The 18,393-nt window shown below is 41.9% G+C and overlaps 1 protein-coding gene across 3 annotated transcripts in view; it reads right to left on the bottom strand.

Annotated features, from left to right (window-relative positions):
- The window catches only part of sgsm2 (small G protein signaling modulator 2), a 79,647-nt gene that overhangs the window by 12,901 nt on the left and 48,353 nt on the right, over positions 1 to 18,393 (bottom strand). Inside the window, exons 3-13 of one of the 3 annotated variants that reach the window (XM_032507190.1) lie at positions 17,547 to 17,715; positions 11,878 to 12,045; positions 10,292 to 10,359; positions 8,632 to 8,780; positions 8,332 to 8,466; positions 6,291 to 6,415; positions 5,237 to 5,304; positions 4,845 to 5,008; positions 4,080 to 4,212; positions 3,695 to 3,829; positions 654 to 828 (exon numbers count right to left, since the gene is read on the bottom strand). In XM_032507190.1, coding sequence (XP_032363081.1) covers positions 654 to 828; positions 3,695 to 3,829; positions 4,080 to 4,212; positions 4,845 to 5,008; positions 5,237 to 5,304; positions 6,291 to 6,415; positions 8,332 to 8,466; positions 8,632 to 8,780; positions 10,292 to 10,359; positions 11,878 to 12,045; positions 17,547 to 17,715 — 1,489 coding nt within the window. Of the gene's footprint in view, positions 1 to 653; positions 829 to 3,694; positions 3,833 to 4,079; positions 4,213 to 4,844; positions 5,009 to 5,236; positions 5,305 to 6,290; positions 6,416 to 8,331; positions 8,467 to 8,631; positions 8,781 to 10,291; positions 10,360 to 11,877; positions 12,046 to 17,546; positions 17,716 to 18,393 lie in introns of all 3 variants that reach the window. The other 2 variants (XM_032507187.1, XM_032507192.1) reach the window with 2 other exon arrangements.

Genomic DNA, 18,393 nt, shown 5'->3' on the forward strand with positions numbered 1-18,393 from the left:
TATCTATCTATCTATCTATCTATCTATCTATCTCTATAATAAACCTAAACCTTCACCACGGCTAAAAGCTGAGGCAAGAACAAAGCGGAGACTTACAATAGGTGCATTAATGTATTATTTTTGACAGATACTAGACGCTGCCTCTGCAAAATCTCCTTAGAATTCCATTTCACAAAGTCAATAATTATTGCCACCTTGCAGCATCAATCACAATAGTCAAATCTTCTAACATGTGTCTTGGTGAACTCTATTGATATACAAATTAACAGCCTATCACAGTCAGATTTTTGGGATGTTTCTTGCTCATCCCTCCTCACATCCACTATCTCCTCCACCGAAGATTGATTTTCTGGCTCCATGCAGTGGCCAAGATGGCGGCAAGTGTTAAAGCTAAGGTTTTAAAATGTCCTCAGCAAAGATTCAGTGCATTATAAAATCTAATTCTGCTCACAAGTCAGTTTAAATTTGCAACAACTCCTTATTATCAGTTCAGATCATGGTAGGGCTTCCACATACTGAATCAGTAAAGTTAGCTTTCCAAAATACCTTTATGTGCTCATAGACACTTTGTTTTATACGGTATTAAATGTAGATCAAAAGAAAGACTCATTGCAGCACAATAACAGGTTAAGTAAATGTCTTTAGGAAGTTACGTGTGAATGTCTAGTGGGTTGTGTATGCAGGTACAGCCGGCCGGGTAGTCGAACGACACGTTGCTGCCAGCCGTGGAGCAAGACTGGCACTGTGATTCAAGAGTGGGTACTCCGGCCTGTTGCCACGACGACGGGCTACCTCCAAAACCCTGCATCTCCATCATCTCCCCGTGGTCTAAACCAGAGAGAATGAAAGTGAGAAGACAGAGAGGTATCAGTGTTCTAAGACAAAATGGATGCTGATGTTTTCATGTACTACCCTCGTTGTTTTTTAAAAGTATCAGTGCCTTTAGATCCACTTCACACTGGCTATGTTCTATGTCTTACATATTATGACACAGGCCCCTCAGCTCAACCATAAATACATCTTTCCATGTATTGTTCTTTGTTATTCATGACATCAAGAGATGGGAAGATGCATGAAAGTTGTACACTCATGTTACATGTGAGAGCTAGAAAAAAACAAGCGTATAGAGGAAACCAAAAGTGGAGGGGGACAGTTTAAGGAAGCAGGACCGGTACTGTGGGAGAGACATGCAGAGAGAATGCAGGGAAGCCATGCTGGTTCAGTTCATTCAGAAGGAAGCCAGAGGAGACAGCAGAGCTCAGGGACACTCCAGACAAACAGGAGAGAGAAGGAAGTAGCAGAGAAAGCAAAGGAGCTGGTGGGAGACGAGAAGACAGGGACAAGGCGGACCCTCAGGCCATGCAGGATGCATAAAGCCAGAACAAGACAAGAGACACCAAAAGAAATCTCATAACCAACAAAAACAAATGGACACCAGTAAAAGGGCACAAAAAAAGGGAAGAAAAAAAAAATCATAAAAACTTCAACATTAAATAAATGCTCTTCACCTTAATTCTTCAGGTTGGAGCTGATGACCTGTCATAAATATGAAGCTGCGCTTTGGTCGTTCAATAACCCCCAAAAAACAAATAATATTAAGAACGAAAAAAACGAACAGAAAAAATGCTGGAGCGAGACCGACATTTGGCTCTCCCCTCTTTACTTTAGGACTAGACGTCATCAAAACTGTTTTTGGGCTCAGTAAAGCAACCCCGCTCACACAAGGACTCCACGTCTCTACTACTGCGGAACCCCACAGGACCGTAATGAGAGGGGTGGAGGAGGGGGGCGAGGGGATGGGGAAGGGGGTGGCGGGGTTAGTGAAGAATTACAGTGAACAGCATTGCAGCAAACAACTGCACAAACAACTGAGGAAGTCGGAGAAGAGAGAGAGAGAGAGAGAGAGAGAGAGAGAGAGAGAGAGAGAGAGAAATCAAATAAACAGAGGAGGAGACTGTGAGAGGATTTTCCATCACAAATACGTAGAAACACATAGTCGTTCTTTTAAAAAAAAACAATGAAATGGGTGCATTTCCTCATGCAATAATTGTTGCATGTTGCAAGTGACAAATACAAGGACAAAAAGAAGGAAACAGACTTAAGTCAAATTAAAGGAGTGCAAAAAAAACAATGCAAATTATCAAAGCGATTCTTAGTGCGAGCCCAAGAGTGTTGAGGCATGCTTCCAGAGCTAAACCCTCTCAAAACTCTAAGGCAGACAGCACTGCAAATCCCAGAATGCAAAGCAGCTGGAAAGGCCTTGACCTAGACAAGGAGACCTGGGGAAGTTTGAATCTGTGTAACAGTGATGAAACCAGGCGACAGACATGTGCAGTCACTGTGTTTGGCAGCATCTCGATAAAACAAGTCAATTCATTTGACAGTGTGTGTTTCACAGGCTTGCTTAATATTCTCTGCCAAGCCGGTGGATGTAACTGTGTCGCTATCCGTGGGAAGAAAGAGAAGAGACAGAGAGAGACAGAGTGACATTTAGCAGAAAGGGTGTAAGGGCAGTGTGTCAGCAGTTGCTGTGGCATTGCCAGACCTAATGTGGCATTAACTGGATGTCTATAAATGTCTGTGACCATTTTTTAAAGACAGGATGTTATTGTCCAGGAAATTTAACCAAATACAACCAACAGAAAAGCTGGAAATGTATTATATTGTTGAGTAAATGCTATGGAATGGTGGGATTCGGCTTCCAGTGGCTGAGACTGTTTTTTATTTGGCGCTAGAGAGGATCCAAAATCATCTGGCTGCCTACTGACAGGGTTTGTAACTGTCGCATCACGATGGTGTGTGAAGAAGACTCGTTCATTCCCTTAGACTGCCTCTCTTTTTGCGTCTTTTTGCTCCTCCTTTTCATGTTCTCCTCTATCTGATACTCGGGACTCACAGCTTCACTTAGAGACTGTGCTGACAGCTTAATGCTACTTTCAATTTGACATTAGGGTTTGATGATGCCTCGATACACGATACAGAACAATAGGAGCCATTCATTTGGGTCTGAAGAGAGAGCGACAGAGAGGAGCAGGAAGACGCGCACACAAACACGGTGGTGTCCTGTTCATCTGCATGTAGCCTACTGTGCCCGTGCAATACAACTGAAATGGGTGGTGGCAGCAGCAACAACAACAACAACAACAACAACATCTACAGTGTACCGAGGAAGTTAATCAGCTGATTGATGGGCGCTAGCTGAGGTAATAAGTCTGTGTTGGCCAATACAGTTTGAAAGGGCAATGACCAATGGGAAAACATCAACACTGGTGTCCTCTCACTCATTACGACCTATTGTAAAAATTCATCACTCAGTGACTCAGCGACCAAATTTCTAAATTCTCTGGCTCATATATGAAGTGCGTAATTATGTAATCAAAAGAACCTTAAAGCAACTTTGCTTTTCAATTTGGTGTTAATCAGCCTGAACGCCCCCATGTCCTTGTTAACACAGGCAACCCCAGCCTACTTCACACTGTTGGACTTGGCCTCAGGAAGCACACACACACACACACACACACACACACACACACACAGGCAGACGAAGCCGGGGGAGGTGGGGTTGGGAGGGGCGAGGGAGGAGGGCCTGAGGGGGCACGATGGGTGGGATGCAGGGAGGGCTGTCTGAAGCTGGGGTGAGGTCTCAGGAGTGGGGGTCGGTGGGGTCGGGTGGGTGTGTTAAGGTGATAAAAACCTTTCATGATATTAGGGTCTGTGAGGTTCCGCGAGCAGATCATTGAGATCATAGCATGGAGCCTATCTTCCTCTTCCTCGTCGTCGTCCAGCGACGGAGCGCGGCTGCCCGTGGTGTGGTGGTAGTTTATAGTGACTGCTTGCACCAGTGGGACAACAGAGAACACAGTTAGAACAGTGCCACCCTACAGGCTTCGGGAAGAGCATTGTGGGAAAGACACCACACTACACTACTTTGTAAGCACATCATGGTAAAACAATCAGATATAAAGTACTTATTTTACAAAAGGCAAAAGCAATCACAGAGATGAGTGTTTAACAAAAAAGGAAGATTACATTTTTGTTGTGCGCACCAGTGTGACTGACAATGCAAAAGTGTTACATACTGGCGTCGTAGCGGTATCCAGGGTAGACGATGCGAAACACGTAGTCAGCAGCTGTAGGCTCCTCACCGTTCCTGTCCTGGTCGATGAGCCTGGCAGTACTGCTCCTCTTCTTCAGTTTAGGGAACACTTTCCCCTGCAGAACATAAACAAAAGTTTTTAAAAAAGGCCACAAAGCTTCCACTGTGTTTAACAAGCCAGATCAATTTGGGAATAATGTCAAAAAGGCAACACTGCTTTGGATAAACATCAGTTTTATTTGGTATTTCCCTAGGCGAGTTGTTGCGGTTGAAAGTTTGGATGTTTAGATTTTGTGTTTTCTTGGGGGGAGATTAAAAGTGCACTAAGTGAATTTTTACATCTTACCTGCAGTCAGCAGCCATTAGACTGTCAATGGCGTCACCCATTGGTTTGTTGACTACTGTTTTGATGCAGAGATTTTGGCATTTGGCCTTCCCTACATTGTGTTTTTGGAGCCAGAAGTTTTTGGAGAAAAAGCCGAACCTTGGGATAAGAACCTGGCTAAGCCAGTGTTGTTGTGTATGTCACTGCTCCTAACTAAATGCTAAAGACGTCTATACAATCAGACTTCCTTTTTGGAGCCAGTGCAATTGCCCCGTGCTGAAAGTTAGACAGAATGCAGGTTTAAGCCAATTCCGCATTTGCTTCACTTTTTAGGCACAGAAGTTGTTGCTTCGACTGATCAGGCATTAATATAAATCTAACCTTATGTTAAGGTGTGAATACAATTCTAACAAGGTGACACACCTTGCCTTTCTGGGACCAGAGGGGGGGCTCCAGCTGACCCCGCGGTAAAAGGCCTGTTTCCAGACAGGCGAGGAAGGCCAGGAGGTGACCACCAGGGGGGAAGTGGAGAGGCGGCCGCTGGATTCCATCCTGACTAACCAGAACCAGTGTGCCACCACAATCAGCTGGAATAGGATGAAAAATGATAGGAAATTGATAAGCAAACCAGCTAACAGCCAATTTACACTTTATCAAGTCAAGCAATCAATATTTTGACATGGCAATTTATAGAAAAAAAACTGTCCCTTCATGTCAATGCTTTTAATATAAGTTGACCAATGCAGTGTGATCTGACTGTGTGTGCAAAGATGACTAAATGTGGAGGTATTGAGGTAAAGTAGCAGTATACTCACGCCGTTGGTGACAGTGGATACAGACTATCTGGCGCAGCGGGACCGTCAGTGCATAGTCCCAGTAGATACTGGCAGAGAGGGTAAGACAAGATGTAAAATTAAACTTTAGAGGCAGTGGCTCATTTCAAATCACGGCAAGCGTCAGTAAATGCACATTCTTTCCAGACCCAGAAAACGACAGTAGAGGCAGATTGTGCAAGCAACTTATAATGATCCATATTTATGTTTGATGTTAGGCGACAACCTCAAGTGTTGCAGTAATTATCATGTGAGCAAATGAGGAAAAAAAGGTGACAAAGTATATGAGCGCCAAATGCTGCGTCACAAGGTAGGTAAGGGGTGGGGGATGGGTCAAACAAATAAATGTTTTACTAAGGAGACTGTACTTTGTGCCCCGTGTGAAACTAAATGTTGAAAGGTCTTTTTTTTTAATTAACAGATTTTTACGGATCTAAGTCTTAGAGATATTTACGTACTCATTTTATTAGTTTTACGTGACTCTATTTAAGCCAATCCCTGGTGTTTTCCCCAAGTATTTTAGTTGCCTAACCCTAACTAGTTCCATTTCACACATGTTCACATCACATGTTGTGCTGCAATGTCACGGGGTTAAATAGAACGGTCAATTATGTTGTTTGGGGAGTCATCGGCAATCGACCAGGGTGTTGAGCTTCCTGACAGCCTGGGGAATCTAACGCCAACTTGTCAATAAACCGCTGCGTCCTCATACCTAAACAACAGGATAGGTTGATTGCCAATAAATCCCCAAACAAGATCTTGAGTTTGAAACTCAAGATCTTGAGTTTAGGGTTTGTCCCCAGTACATGCTTTTTTCCCCCTCCATGTAACCTCTGGGGCTCTGTATATTTCTACATATTTCTTGTCTTCTTATTTTATACTTGTTGTACGTGTCCTCATGGCACCATAGGTCGGAGAGAAACACATTTTCAATTTGTCTGTCTGGCACATATTGCAGAATTGACAACGAAGTTGACTTGATTAAAGCAATTTAAATATAATCTATACATATGTATAGTAGGTGTGTTTTGGCCACCTCTTCTCCAGGTCACAGTCTCCCAGCGTGCCGTTGATGAGCTTGTTGGGTGTCCACTTGAGGGTGAGGTCATCGCCCGCTTGATGGAGTGAGAAGTAGCCCCGCAACACCTCCATGTCCTTCTTCTACCGTGGGAGAAGAAAAGGGAAGCAGAAAGGAAATAATGTGAGACTTAAGGTTAGAAGAAGCACAAGACAGAGAGCAGAACATTGAGACATCCTCGATTAAACCATTTTTAAAGTAACAATGGGGTCTTCATGGCAGCACAAGTAAATAACAGATCAGGTCAATAAAAGCAAGCCTCAAGGCCTCTGAGTGTGGTCTACTATACTCTAATATAGATTTCTTATATTCAAACAGGATAGGTTCTGAGATGCTGTTAAAAACTGTACATGTATTATATGTGTTACATTGTATATAAACAACAATAAATATGAGGAGCGGAGAGTACAATCATATAAAGAACCATATACAGTAACATGCCCAGCATGTACGCAGTGAGTACTGGATTAATTTGTATGTGCACTCAGCCACAAGTGTTAGCGTGGCTCTGTCAAAGGCTGAGCTTTGCAGGAGGCAAACATGTGCTCATTTTACATTACCAAGGCCAAACATGGGGAAGCTACTTGGCAGTGCAGAGCACATTACAGGCAGCAGAAAGACAGCTTTCATTTCAAAGGTCACACATACAAAACATAGTGTGTCTGTGTGTGTGTTCAGCACAATAATGGATGAAAATAACCATGATTTGCAATTGATCTGTACACCAGCTGAGTGGGTGCAAAGTGCTGTACTGCATGTACGTAGGCTTCCAAGTTGGATTTCTGCCTTCATCCCAGACCAACAGTAGCTTCAGGGCGCCCACAGCAGCACATCAACATCTGAATAGAATTTACATCAGAAAATGTTATGTCACAAATTGACATAAAGTCAAGATGGACAGCTAGGAGCTAGAGACACAGAGTGTAGCTTATCACACACATGTAATCAGTGTGTGAATTTACAGATCACTGTAAGCAATGTTACAGCGACAGTAGGTGTGCACGTCTTATATGATCATATAGTTTAACTGCAGAATATCACTGCTTTGTTGGTTATCTTGTGATGGGTCAATGGCTGCTGAGAAACTTTACAGATTGGCTCGATAACACAACAATCACATACAGATGAAACTAAATAAACCTGCTACTTCACTGGTTTGAATTGTGCACACTGCTAAACTGACAGGTGTGCTGGATGTTACTTTACTGCCTGCACCTACTTTGGTAATATTGTGCTTTTCCATTTTTAAGGTTCTGAAAAATATGATAGAACATTTGAAAATAAATACAAAATGTTGAATGTTGAGTCAGAAAGTTGTGCAAGAATTTCTCTTCCTCATAAATATACATTAAAGAGTCGGTTCACCTAAATAACAAAAAACAAACATATTTTTTACTTTTTACCCATGCAGATAGTTTTAACTTAACCCTCCTGTTGTCTTTGGGTTAAATTTGACCCCTTTAAAAAAATGTCTGTATCTGAAATATGGGTTTCTTTTTAACCAAATTACCACAAAAAATGGATTAGATTCCATAAAACACTCTTTGCCAATACAATCACTTTCATTCCTGAATAAACTCATCTGTACGTTCCTCTGATCTTAACTATTAGTCAAAATAATTCATAATTTCTGCTTTTTTAATTCAAATATTAGGTATAAATCTATATAAAACAACTGTTATTGAATGATGAATTCCCAAAAATTGGGTAAAACTAGTGGTAGTAAGGTGGTGTTAGTGAAAACTAAAAGAAAGTCTGAAAAAGGGACGGAAATGTCAATTTTTTGAGAAATGTTTTTCAATTGTCAACCTATCTACAGACCCTTTGGCACAAATGTCAAATGCAGCACAGATATTCCTGGTGTATGCATCAGGTGCTGGTTTGGTAGGATTATTGGGGAAACCAAATTTAAAGTTTAGTTCTAGTTAATAGTCGGACAGAATATTAAAAAGGTACTGTTTATAAAAGCTGGTCAAAAAGTGACAACGTGCAGTCGTACCGGTTGCACCAGGACGTTGTTTTTGCCGTAGAGAAGGTGCGTTCTGGAGTTTTGGTGAAGAGACTCCACATACTCTCTTGCTGATGCAGCAAACCTGTCATCTGACATGCTGCCACTGGACTGCCTCTTGCGGATCTAGAAGAGATAATGTTTTTAACAGCCAACTTGGCCAACTAATAACTTTTACAACAACACCCCACCCATCCCACACAACCCCAGTGATCACGTCTCTCGTCCACCATACACAAACACATCCTCGGGACTGAAGCAGCTGATCTAAAGCACAGCCCCCACACTCACCCCCAGAGCAGGCCGGCGGCCGGCCGATGTGTCCTGGCCCCGGTGGGCCCCGTGGATCCGGTGGCGCTGAACTAGCTCGTTGGCTGAAGGGTCAGTCCAGAAATGATCTGAAGTCTTCAGTTTGGTGTATTCTAGAGCACAGGGCCCAACTGAGAACACAGCACACACACATGCAGACCCATTAACAGATCCATTTAGCAGAAACTTCAATTGAAACCTTTTGAAAGTTTTCTTCGGTGCTTAGCTGTGGTGAATTTATACTAAAGGTTTTTCGAAAGGTAGAAGATCTCAGGTTTTTAATTGTGTTGTTAGATAGCAAAGTAAGTCTTCTAACTGGAGATAATCTCACCAACCAGGATAGATTTCTTGTTTATTTAGATTTCTTTATTTAAAAAGGGACAATACACACAACCTCAAAAACACTACTACTATCTACAGTAGTAGCGTTTTTGTTATTTCTGCTGTCCAAAATGACTGAATTTTTGAGTCTAAAACATGTTGCTATTAAAGTATAAGCCTGCCATCATTTTTTGTTTTTATTGTCAACTAATGCAATGAAAAGACGAAAACCAACTATACTCTCAATACTTTCTGACTTCCCAACACCGTCTGTGGCCCTCAGCCTCGAGCCCACTTGTTCCCACTGAAGACTTTAATCTTTACAAACCGCTCACAAATACATCCATCCATTTAAAAATAGGCTTAGTGTTTTTCTAAAACAACCGGACAGTTTTTTACCAGACGTTACTCAAACAGGAGAAAAAAGGGCACTTTTGGGGACTATTTCAGCAATGGATTAATCCACATTTAGTGCACTACAGTGAGTAGTTGGGGCAGCAGGATGGTGTATGTGGGAGGGAGCCAAAAATAAAACAACTGTGTGGCTCAATGAAGTGTTTTTAATAGTTTATGGGCAACAATGGAGCTGTACGGCCCAGAGGAATAGGATATATAAGGTTTTGATACATGGACAGCACTTGCTAGTAGATCAATTCTTGTTGGCTTGGGTCTTTTCATGCGATTTATTGACAATATAAAAATATATAAAATAACACCAGGCATATCCTTTAAGTTACAGGAAGTGCAAGTCAGTGGGGGAAAAAATATGACTGTAAATCACCAATAATTCTATATATAATTCCAGTTTAAGTGCAGCTCGTGTTGTAATGTGCACATCTGTTCCAGCTGTTCCTCTTTTCTGCACACCTGTTGCGGATTCCCTCATCAGCCCTTGTTAGCTGTTATCTGCCGCCTCTGCACTTTGTTACCTCTTTAGTCATTGTGGATACAGTGTTTATTTTGTCACACTGTTCGTGTTGTCTTTTGGTTTAGTCAGCTAAGCTTGTCTTTCCCTGGCTCACTGCGTGTGTGTTTCTGTTTCTCTGCTTAGTAAACGCTGCCTCAGCCTCCTGCCTGCTGTCAGCCTCCAGCTCCTGCTGCCACGCTGTCGATGGAGGTGGCTCGGCCATGTCGGCTGTTACAAACAGCTCTCAGAAGGGTTGAATTTATGGTCATTTTTACAATTTCTGAAATTGCTTTTTAATTCTTAATCTAGCTTGATTTGATATAAATACGGACATTTTTGTTCTATGTGGGTTTGTACTTTACGTTACTGGCCTTTGTGACATTTTGCAACTAAAGCACAGTGTGACATACTCACCCAGTAGGACTGCCAAGATGGGCCCGAAGACTAAGTCGTGCATCAGAGCTTCCCTCTCATAGTATTTACTGCAGGGATAAACACACAGCAAAAAGTAAATCAAAGGAAAACATAAAATTTCTTCAGTAGGGACTTGATTTGGGAACCACAGGGTGGCCGATTCAAGTCCAGCGGACTGGTAGCTAGATAGGCACATTTGAGCAAGGCACCAAACGTCTAATTGCTCTTATTGAGACAGCCCCATCGCTGCTCTGACTTTGTGGTCGTGTGTGGGTGTGTGTGTATTTACCAGCCTATGTGCTTTCTTCAACCCACTTACTGTGCAATTTTTTTATATGTTATACTTTTAATAACAGTGTATACAAACCATATTTATCTTTCTATTTTTATATATGTATATAGCATCTTAGAACTGAGCACTACGTATTTCTTTCCATGTGGTTACATTTCTGTAACGTACATGTTGTAAAATGTTGTTGTACATGTGTATAATGACCATAAAAGGCATTCTATTCTATGCACGTGTAAAGCTTCCCCCCCCCCCAAATATCTGATCATACTTAATTTCCTAGAAATTAAAACAAATATAATTTGTTTTAAGCTGGATGATAGATGTTTAGTATCATAGCATCATAATCAGCATCGAAACTAATTAGCGCATCGCATTCCGGGACCTGTGTCACAAAGCTTATGATTAGTTGGTTAGCCAGCTGTCTTTAGAGTCAACTCGAGATTTCTGGAATCAGGTCCTCAGGTCGAAGTTTTACCCAGTAGATCCCTATGGCGCACAGCTGCACTCTTGGTTAAAAATAAGATTGAAAACAAACAGAAGAGATTGAATTTTACCCATTGACTTTAAAATTAATGGACAGAGCATCCCAATGACGCGTTCCGTGTCATTTGGCGGATCACCAATGCTCAGGCCTCTGTGCACTGGCACCACAAAGGGAAGCCAAACTATTTTATATAACTGTTTGACAGGAGATCTGAAGAAATGAAAGGGGAGAGACAGGGGGAATGACATGCAGCAAAGGAGAATTAGTTCAACTTGCTTCACAAATCAGGCTGCAGATCTATTGAGGTTGCGGTGTGTTGAGAAATGTGCTACTATGTGAAGGTTTAACACTTGCTCTTTTTTTCTGAGAGACTGACAGAGAACTTGACATTTACCATGGACGCTTCAATACGTTTGATGAATTACACTGCAATTGTCTGAACCTGATGTCTGAAACCACAACACGAAACAACACTACTCGACAAATTTATAGATGGATTTTTTTCTCCTTTATAAGTGTGAACCACATTGTCATATTATGTGAAGCTCATCATTGCACTTCATATTGGAGGCTTTGATCCGTGCAGTGCATCAGTCCACTCTGGCTGACGCACCGAGTGTGGACAGCTTGTTGAAGCACACAGTGATTGTTAGCCAGACAGAGGACGGAACAAAGCGACCAGAGAGAGAACACAGGAGAAGAATGAACACCAAATAGGTAATTCAAGGGACTGTTCATCATTCAGCTACGACAAAGCCAGGAGTGGGGTGCTGTGAGCCACTGCTGGGAGCGAAGAATAAAACAAATCACCTGGAGTTGTCCACAATGTACTGAACTATCTTGTCCAGAACCTTCTCGAAAAGAGCCGTTCTGACCCAGATGTGTTTGATGGCCTGGGCGGAGAGGGGCTGAGGGGGGCGGCTGGTTGTGGAGGAGCCCTGTCTCCTCAGAGGTTCATGGCCCACACTCTGGCTTCTCCTGCATGGCACAAAGCACACGTCAATACTACTAATACCACTACTACACAGAAAAATTCATGTCTGTATTGTTAAGAAGACAAATTATGTATCAATATTGCTAATAGTGTCCTATCAGCTTAGTGAAAACCTCATTAACTGTTAATGTCTAATATAACACAAACACAACAGGAATTAAGAGTATAATAAGAGTAATAGTCTACCAAAAAACATACAACATATAGCTGCAAATTTGAGACTTGTGCACAATTAACACATGTACAATTTACAATTCAATATGAAGGTTATTAAATGAAAAGAAATTGGGTCTTTGTCCATCAGGAGGCAGCATTTAACAGCACAATGACTTGTTAGATAGTAACTCGTTATCATTTATAACAGCTGATCACTGTTTGGTTTCCAATAAATCGTTGCCATGTCAGACAGGAGTTCCCATCTTATGTTAGAAATCAGCTTTCTGAAGTATTTCATGAATATGGAGGCAGATGAATGATGTCCGCCTGAAGAGAGGACCATCTTCATCTGGGACGGAGTTTGATCTCTAGAACTCTTACAGCCATCGGACAAAACCATTCACACACACCCACTTTAACAAGCTGATCAATGTGTGTGGGTGTCTGTGCTGACGGGGGCTTGGCTGCCACAGTCACGATGCTAGTGTTTGTGTGTGAATGTGTGTGTATGTGTGCTAAGTCACGATTTCCGCAGTGCCCTATCATTTTGAAGAACTGTGTGTGTGTGTGTGTGTGTGTGTGTGTGTGTGTGTGTGTGTGTGTGTGTGTGTGTGTGTGTGTGTGTGTGTGTGTGTGTGTGTGTGTGTGCAGTGACAGTACTCGAGGGGATGGGGGGAGCATCAGGATGATGTCAGAGATAAGACAGAATGCAAAAGAGACATGGTCTTCCTTTTCTAAATAAAACCTGCAGTGTGTTGCAGTGTTCTTTTGACATGAAACGTGAGCCTTTCCTCCTGTATACTTACAACTCTGTTGTCGCGTTGGCTGACGCTACTAAAGACAAATGTTGTCAATAGTTATGAGATTGAGATGATAAAATTGCTGCCTGCAATGGCAAGCCAAAATGTTTTTTTTATTATTACAGCGGCTGGTTTTAGCCTACTGAGCACAACAAATACATTAATTTCTCTTAAATGAAAATGAGGTTTGGAGATAAAAAGGTTCATTTTGCACAGGGAGAACCTTCATGGTCTGTCTTAATTGATGAATTTTTCCTGGATGAGTATTTTGATTTTGATTGACCTTTGATATAATAGTTTTAATCCAAATGTGCATAAAACATTACACCGTTGTGCATACATCATTTACGAACTAGCACAATAAACTATTGTGCATTGCATAATGATGTATTGCCTCTAAGCATCTGTTTACATAAGTGTATAATCTCTTTGTGATTATAGAAGACTTGATAAAATGTGTAAATCTCTATGGAAACATCCCTCCCTACAGTGTTCTGTCTCTCCTTCTCAATGCTGTGCTCTGTCTCTGGTCTTTACAAAAAAGGGAAATGTCAACAAATGTCATAGCTAACTTAATTGATTACAACCTGATTGCATTTTGAGCTGACAAATGAAAATGAATGTAAAAAGGAATACGTCAGGGTGATTTATTAGGCCTTTGGAATGTGAATTTCAGTTTTTAGGGGTTTTAGACACTGTGTGACATTATTTTGATAGGCATTAGGTTTGTTGCATGCTTAGTCTCCCATTGCCAGACTATGGTCTGGCTGCACCCCTTATTTATTCTGGGAAAGGGCAAAAAACCTCTCCGCCTGGGCGGGTGCTAATCCCTGTACGCAGCAACAGTGCCCTTTCAAAAAGACAGCAAAAGGGGAGGGACATGTTAGGCTTTCTCCAGGTTGAGATCATGTTTTAGTCATTAAAGTAATAAAGCAGAGATCTTGGAACACAACAAAATTGCATTGATCACAAAGACTGCAGGACAGCGGTTCTTCTTCTTCCTTCGCAGGCTGAGGAGGTTCAACATGGACTACAGGCCACTTCTACTACAGGTTGCACCACTGAGAGAATGCAGATTTGCTGCATAACCGCCTGGTTGGGCAGCTGAACCGCCCTCAACCGTGAGGCTTCAACAGAGAGTGGCGGAATCCTAGGATGCAACTGCCATCCATGGAGGACCTCAAATATAAATTACTTTTCAATTTCTGTTTTACAGCTCTATTATTACTGAGTTCTCCCTCAAAGTCTTTAATGTGAAATTTTGTCACCAGCAGAAGACTTCCAACTCTGACTGAAGAAATATCCTAAAATAAAGAGGGTACAGCTTAATACCTTGCGCTGCAACTAACAACTATTTTCATCCTCGACCATTATGTTCTTGATTGACCAGATAATTGTTTTGACAATAAAATGACAAAAAAAGTTGTAAGTAATTTCAAACAGCATTAGGCGATGTATTCAAATTGCTTGTTTTATTCAAACCTATTATTATAAGAAAAGTGACAAATCCTCATATAAACTAAACTGGCATAAATTCTATGTTTTTACTTTCAGCTCAACAAAAAATGTAATTTCAGTAATCAATTCCTACAAAAATAGATCAATTCTAACGATGCCAACACATAAAACTACTTTATTAAATCCCTAGACAGAGTAGTCCATATGATAACTGTAATAAAACCTCTGGCAGTAAACATGCTGACAGATTAGCTTCCTAGCATTAGTGCTGTCTTAGCTACTCTAGTCATTCACGAAACCCCCGCCTTGCACGTTGTAGCCATCCAATGAGTCTCCCATATACTGCGTTGGATGACAGTTTGGGGGATTTTGCCATTCCCCTTTCTGGCTAACCACTTGCTAACCTGGCCTTTCATGTTTCTTGCCCCATTGAAAATGTATGATCTTGACACATAAATAGAACCAATGGCCAACACTATGAAAATAGGACCCCAGATCTAATAAAGTAGAATTATCCTGTTGCCACAGCAGGTCTGCTGCTAGCACTGCAGGATAGGAAATGAATGCAGATGATATGCTAGTTTTGCTCTTTACCCGGTGTGTCAGGAAGAGAAGGATGGCAGTGTGTTGGTAATTCGTCATTGTGCTGTCTTGGTAAGAAAAAGATTAAAAAAGTTCAAGAATGAAGGTTGTAAAGGATTCACAAGAGACTAGGAGCCATGTCCACTGACAGCCAAATCTTACACACACACTGTTCCTGCTCTGCTGTAATTACCATTCACTTCACTTCAAAAACTCTGTATTCCACTGTTGATGTCTGCTCATAGTCTATCTCCCTGTGTCTTGTTTCCCATCATGCTCTCTGCCTCTTCTCCGCCAGTTGCGCAAACCACGTTGCCATGGTAACCAGGGTAAATGAGAGCTGTAGCCCTGAGGTGGGATGACAGGGAGAGGGGGCAGGGTGGGAGCATGTGTGTGTGTGTGTGTGTGTGTGTGTGTGTGTGTGTGTGTGTGTGTGTGTATCTTATGAGTGTGCATGAATGCATGTATGCATTCTGGTGGAAGGGTGTGACTTGTGCAAACCAGATCTATACGCAATAATAGGCTCTAATGTTGAGTGTCTGGGGAAATGAAAGCCAATGGGATGTGACAGATGAACGAGAGACGGTGGCTGATATGAAGACGGAGAGCTGAGTGCCCAGCGTACCCAAACACGTTTAACTCCTGATTTACATCCTAGAACGTTGCCATGTTGCATTGACGTCTCGCTACACATTCGGTCTGTGTTTAATTTTTCGTACATCAGTGGTGTGCATATGTGTGTGTGCTTGTTGCCCAAAGCTTTCTCTCTTCCCTCTGGAAACCTCTTTCTGCAGCCCTGGAGAGACATGTTGCAGCCATGTGGCTCAGCCTAATGGACAATTAAGGGGCTTGCAAACAGCTCGGCTAGCATCTAAGTGCCTGCAGATAAGGAGTTTATCATTCTGTGTGTGTGCACGTACACACGAAATACAGCAAACACACACACACACACACACACACACACACACACACACACACACACACACACACACACACACACACACACACACACAACACACACACACACACACACACACACCTGAGGCTTATCAAGTGTCCACACAGATGCTTAGCTTTAGTAAACACTGACCAGAGATTGTGTCTGACGGTGATGACGGAGTGTATCTGTGGCATTGTGTTTTACATGGAGATAATGACCTGGTGTACAAGGAATGTCAGAAAGTTGATAATGCCTAAATAAATCTATGTATATAAATTCTGAAAATAGGCAGGAAATAACTGTTAATGTAAAAGTCCAGTGTGGTTTTGCCCCCTAAAAATCTCCAAAATATACATTTTTTGGGTTCTTAAAAATTAAGCTAATTATTTTCTATCCATACTAGTCTATATCAAGGACGTTCCACTTCTAAATTTTTGACGATGTCCGTTACCTTGCGCTTTCTTTGTGTTGCAATTTTAAACCCCGGTTGATTTCTGAGGACTATGGTTAACTGCTCCTCAGATCTCTGCAGGGTAAATCCATACAGCTAGACCATCTGTCCAATCTGAGTTGTCTGTTCCACGACTAAAACAACTTTTGAACTACACATATTCCACCAAAACAAGTTCCTTCCCAATGTTATCTTGCAGAGGCACTGTGCGGAGCTTAGCGTTGCCAATGACGATTGTGATTGGTTTAAAGAAATGCCAATGAACCAGAGCACAATTTTTTCCCCAATCTCGGAATGCTGTGTAGACTAGCCGGACCCTCCTGAGCAGTGCTGTGGAGGAAGGTCTGGCAATGCGAGACTAATTCATACTGAAAGGTGTACTGCATGTTGATAGCACATGTGGTTAAAAGATGACTAATGTATATCTCACTGGTGCGGCATGGATGAAATATAGAGCAGCCCTCGTAAAAATACTAACGAAACAAGCAAATGAAATGAAAAAGAACAAACTACTTTCGACCTTTAGTCAAGAGATAATAAAAAAATGTGTTGCTAATGACATTAATAATTGCTAATGACATTAATAATGGCTGGTTAAACTCCCTGGGACACCGTAAGATGAGTGGAGCTATCATTAATTAATTAGTTAATGATTACACCGGTTCTCTATGGAAAATCCAAATGTCTCCTGTGAAATGGGTCTATAATCTTTCACAAACATTATTTGATTGAGGGTGTTCCTGTTATTGTGTCCCTCTCTTATAAAAACTGCCTCTATTCATTGAAGCTGATGTTAATTAGTTTATGTTCTGGTGCATAATTAAAGCTACACTATGAGTCTTATTATCCTCATCACAAAGTGGGCTGTAATGGAGAAGAGTGTCTCTTCCTCTCTAATTAGGATGGCAGATTCACTCAATTTGCACAGATTAAATTCTACATGTGGTGTCAGGTATGGTCCCTGGTGGGAACACTGCAATCAGTCTCTCAAACAGCATTTACTGGCAAGATGAACTGGGTGGATCCCGGTTTTGTTCCTTTTTTTTTTTTCAAACACTTGTGTGTGGAAAACTCTTTGGAAAGAACTGTGTGACCAACCTGGTGAGATCGCCCTGCTGCTGGAGTTGCTCTTGCACCTTACGGCAAACCTCGCCAGCAGTATCGTAGACTTTGCCGACTTTGGTGAAGAGGGCGGCGATCTTGTCGCTGCGGAGAAAACCAGCTGCCCGTCTCTTCAGCAAGTGACTCAGGCAGGCCTCAATAGCAGCTGGAGAGAGAGGAGAGTTGGGATTGGTAAAATTGACGAGAGGCGAGCAGGGGAAAGACGAGAGATTTTTAGCAAAAAGATGGAGGATAATATAACTAATTGGTAAAATAAGTGTGAAACATCCACAGTGCTTATAAGCAAAGAAAGAAGGAGATCTTTGATTTAAGCCCAGGCTTTGCAGGCTTCTGCATTTTTGGGTCCACAGAGAGTGTGCACCACAGCCCGACACTTCCTCGGCAGGGTTGACTGACTTCCTGCACAGCTGAGGGACTTGAACTAACCAAGCAGTTCCTTCAGTATTGAGTAGTTCAGAGATGTTCCTGAGAGCTTGGAGTGTGAATGATACATGCAGATTGTAAGTCAATAGATTACGCTTACTTGCATTTCCATCTGCACAGACCATCTAGCAAGCAATTTTCATGGCTTGTTGGCGGAGGTTTACACTTAAACGCCTCCAAATTATTTCAATCGAGTTATCCACTTTCACTTTGATAGGCCGATGACGGATTCTTGTATGATGATGCTTGTAGAATGTATCTTTATCAGTTCAATACCTGTCAGTAACCATCAAGAATACCTTTCAGTAACCATAGGGAGCATTTCATAAGCAGTCTCAAATGTTTGATGCCCAACAAGGACATTTTTTACTTATCTAAATCCTCTGACACATGGTATCTC

Source organism: Etheostoma spectabile, chromosome 3 (genome assembly GCF_008692095.1).
Source record: "Etheostoma spectabile isolate EspeVRDwgs_2016 chromosome 3, UIUC_Espe_1.0, whole genome shotgun sequence".
Classification (NCBI taxonomy): Eukaryota; Metazoa; Chordata; class Actinopteri; order Perciformes; family Percidae; genus Etheostoma; species Etheostoma spectabile.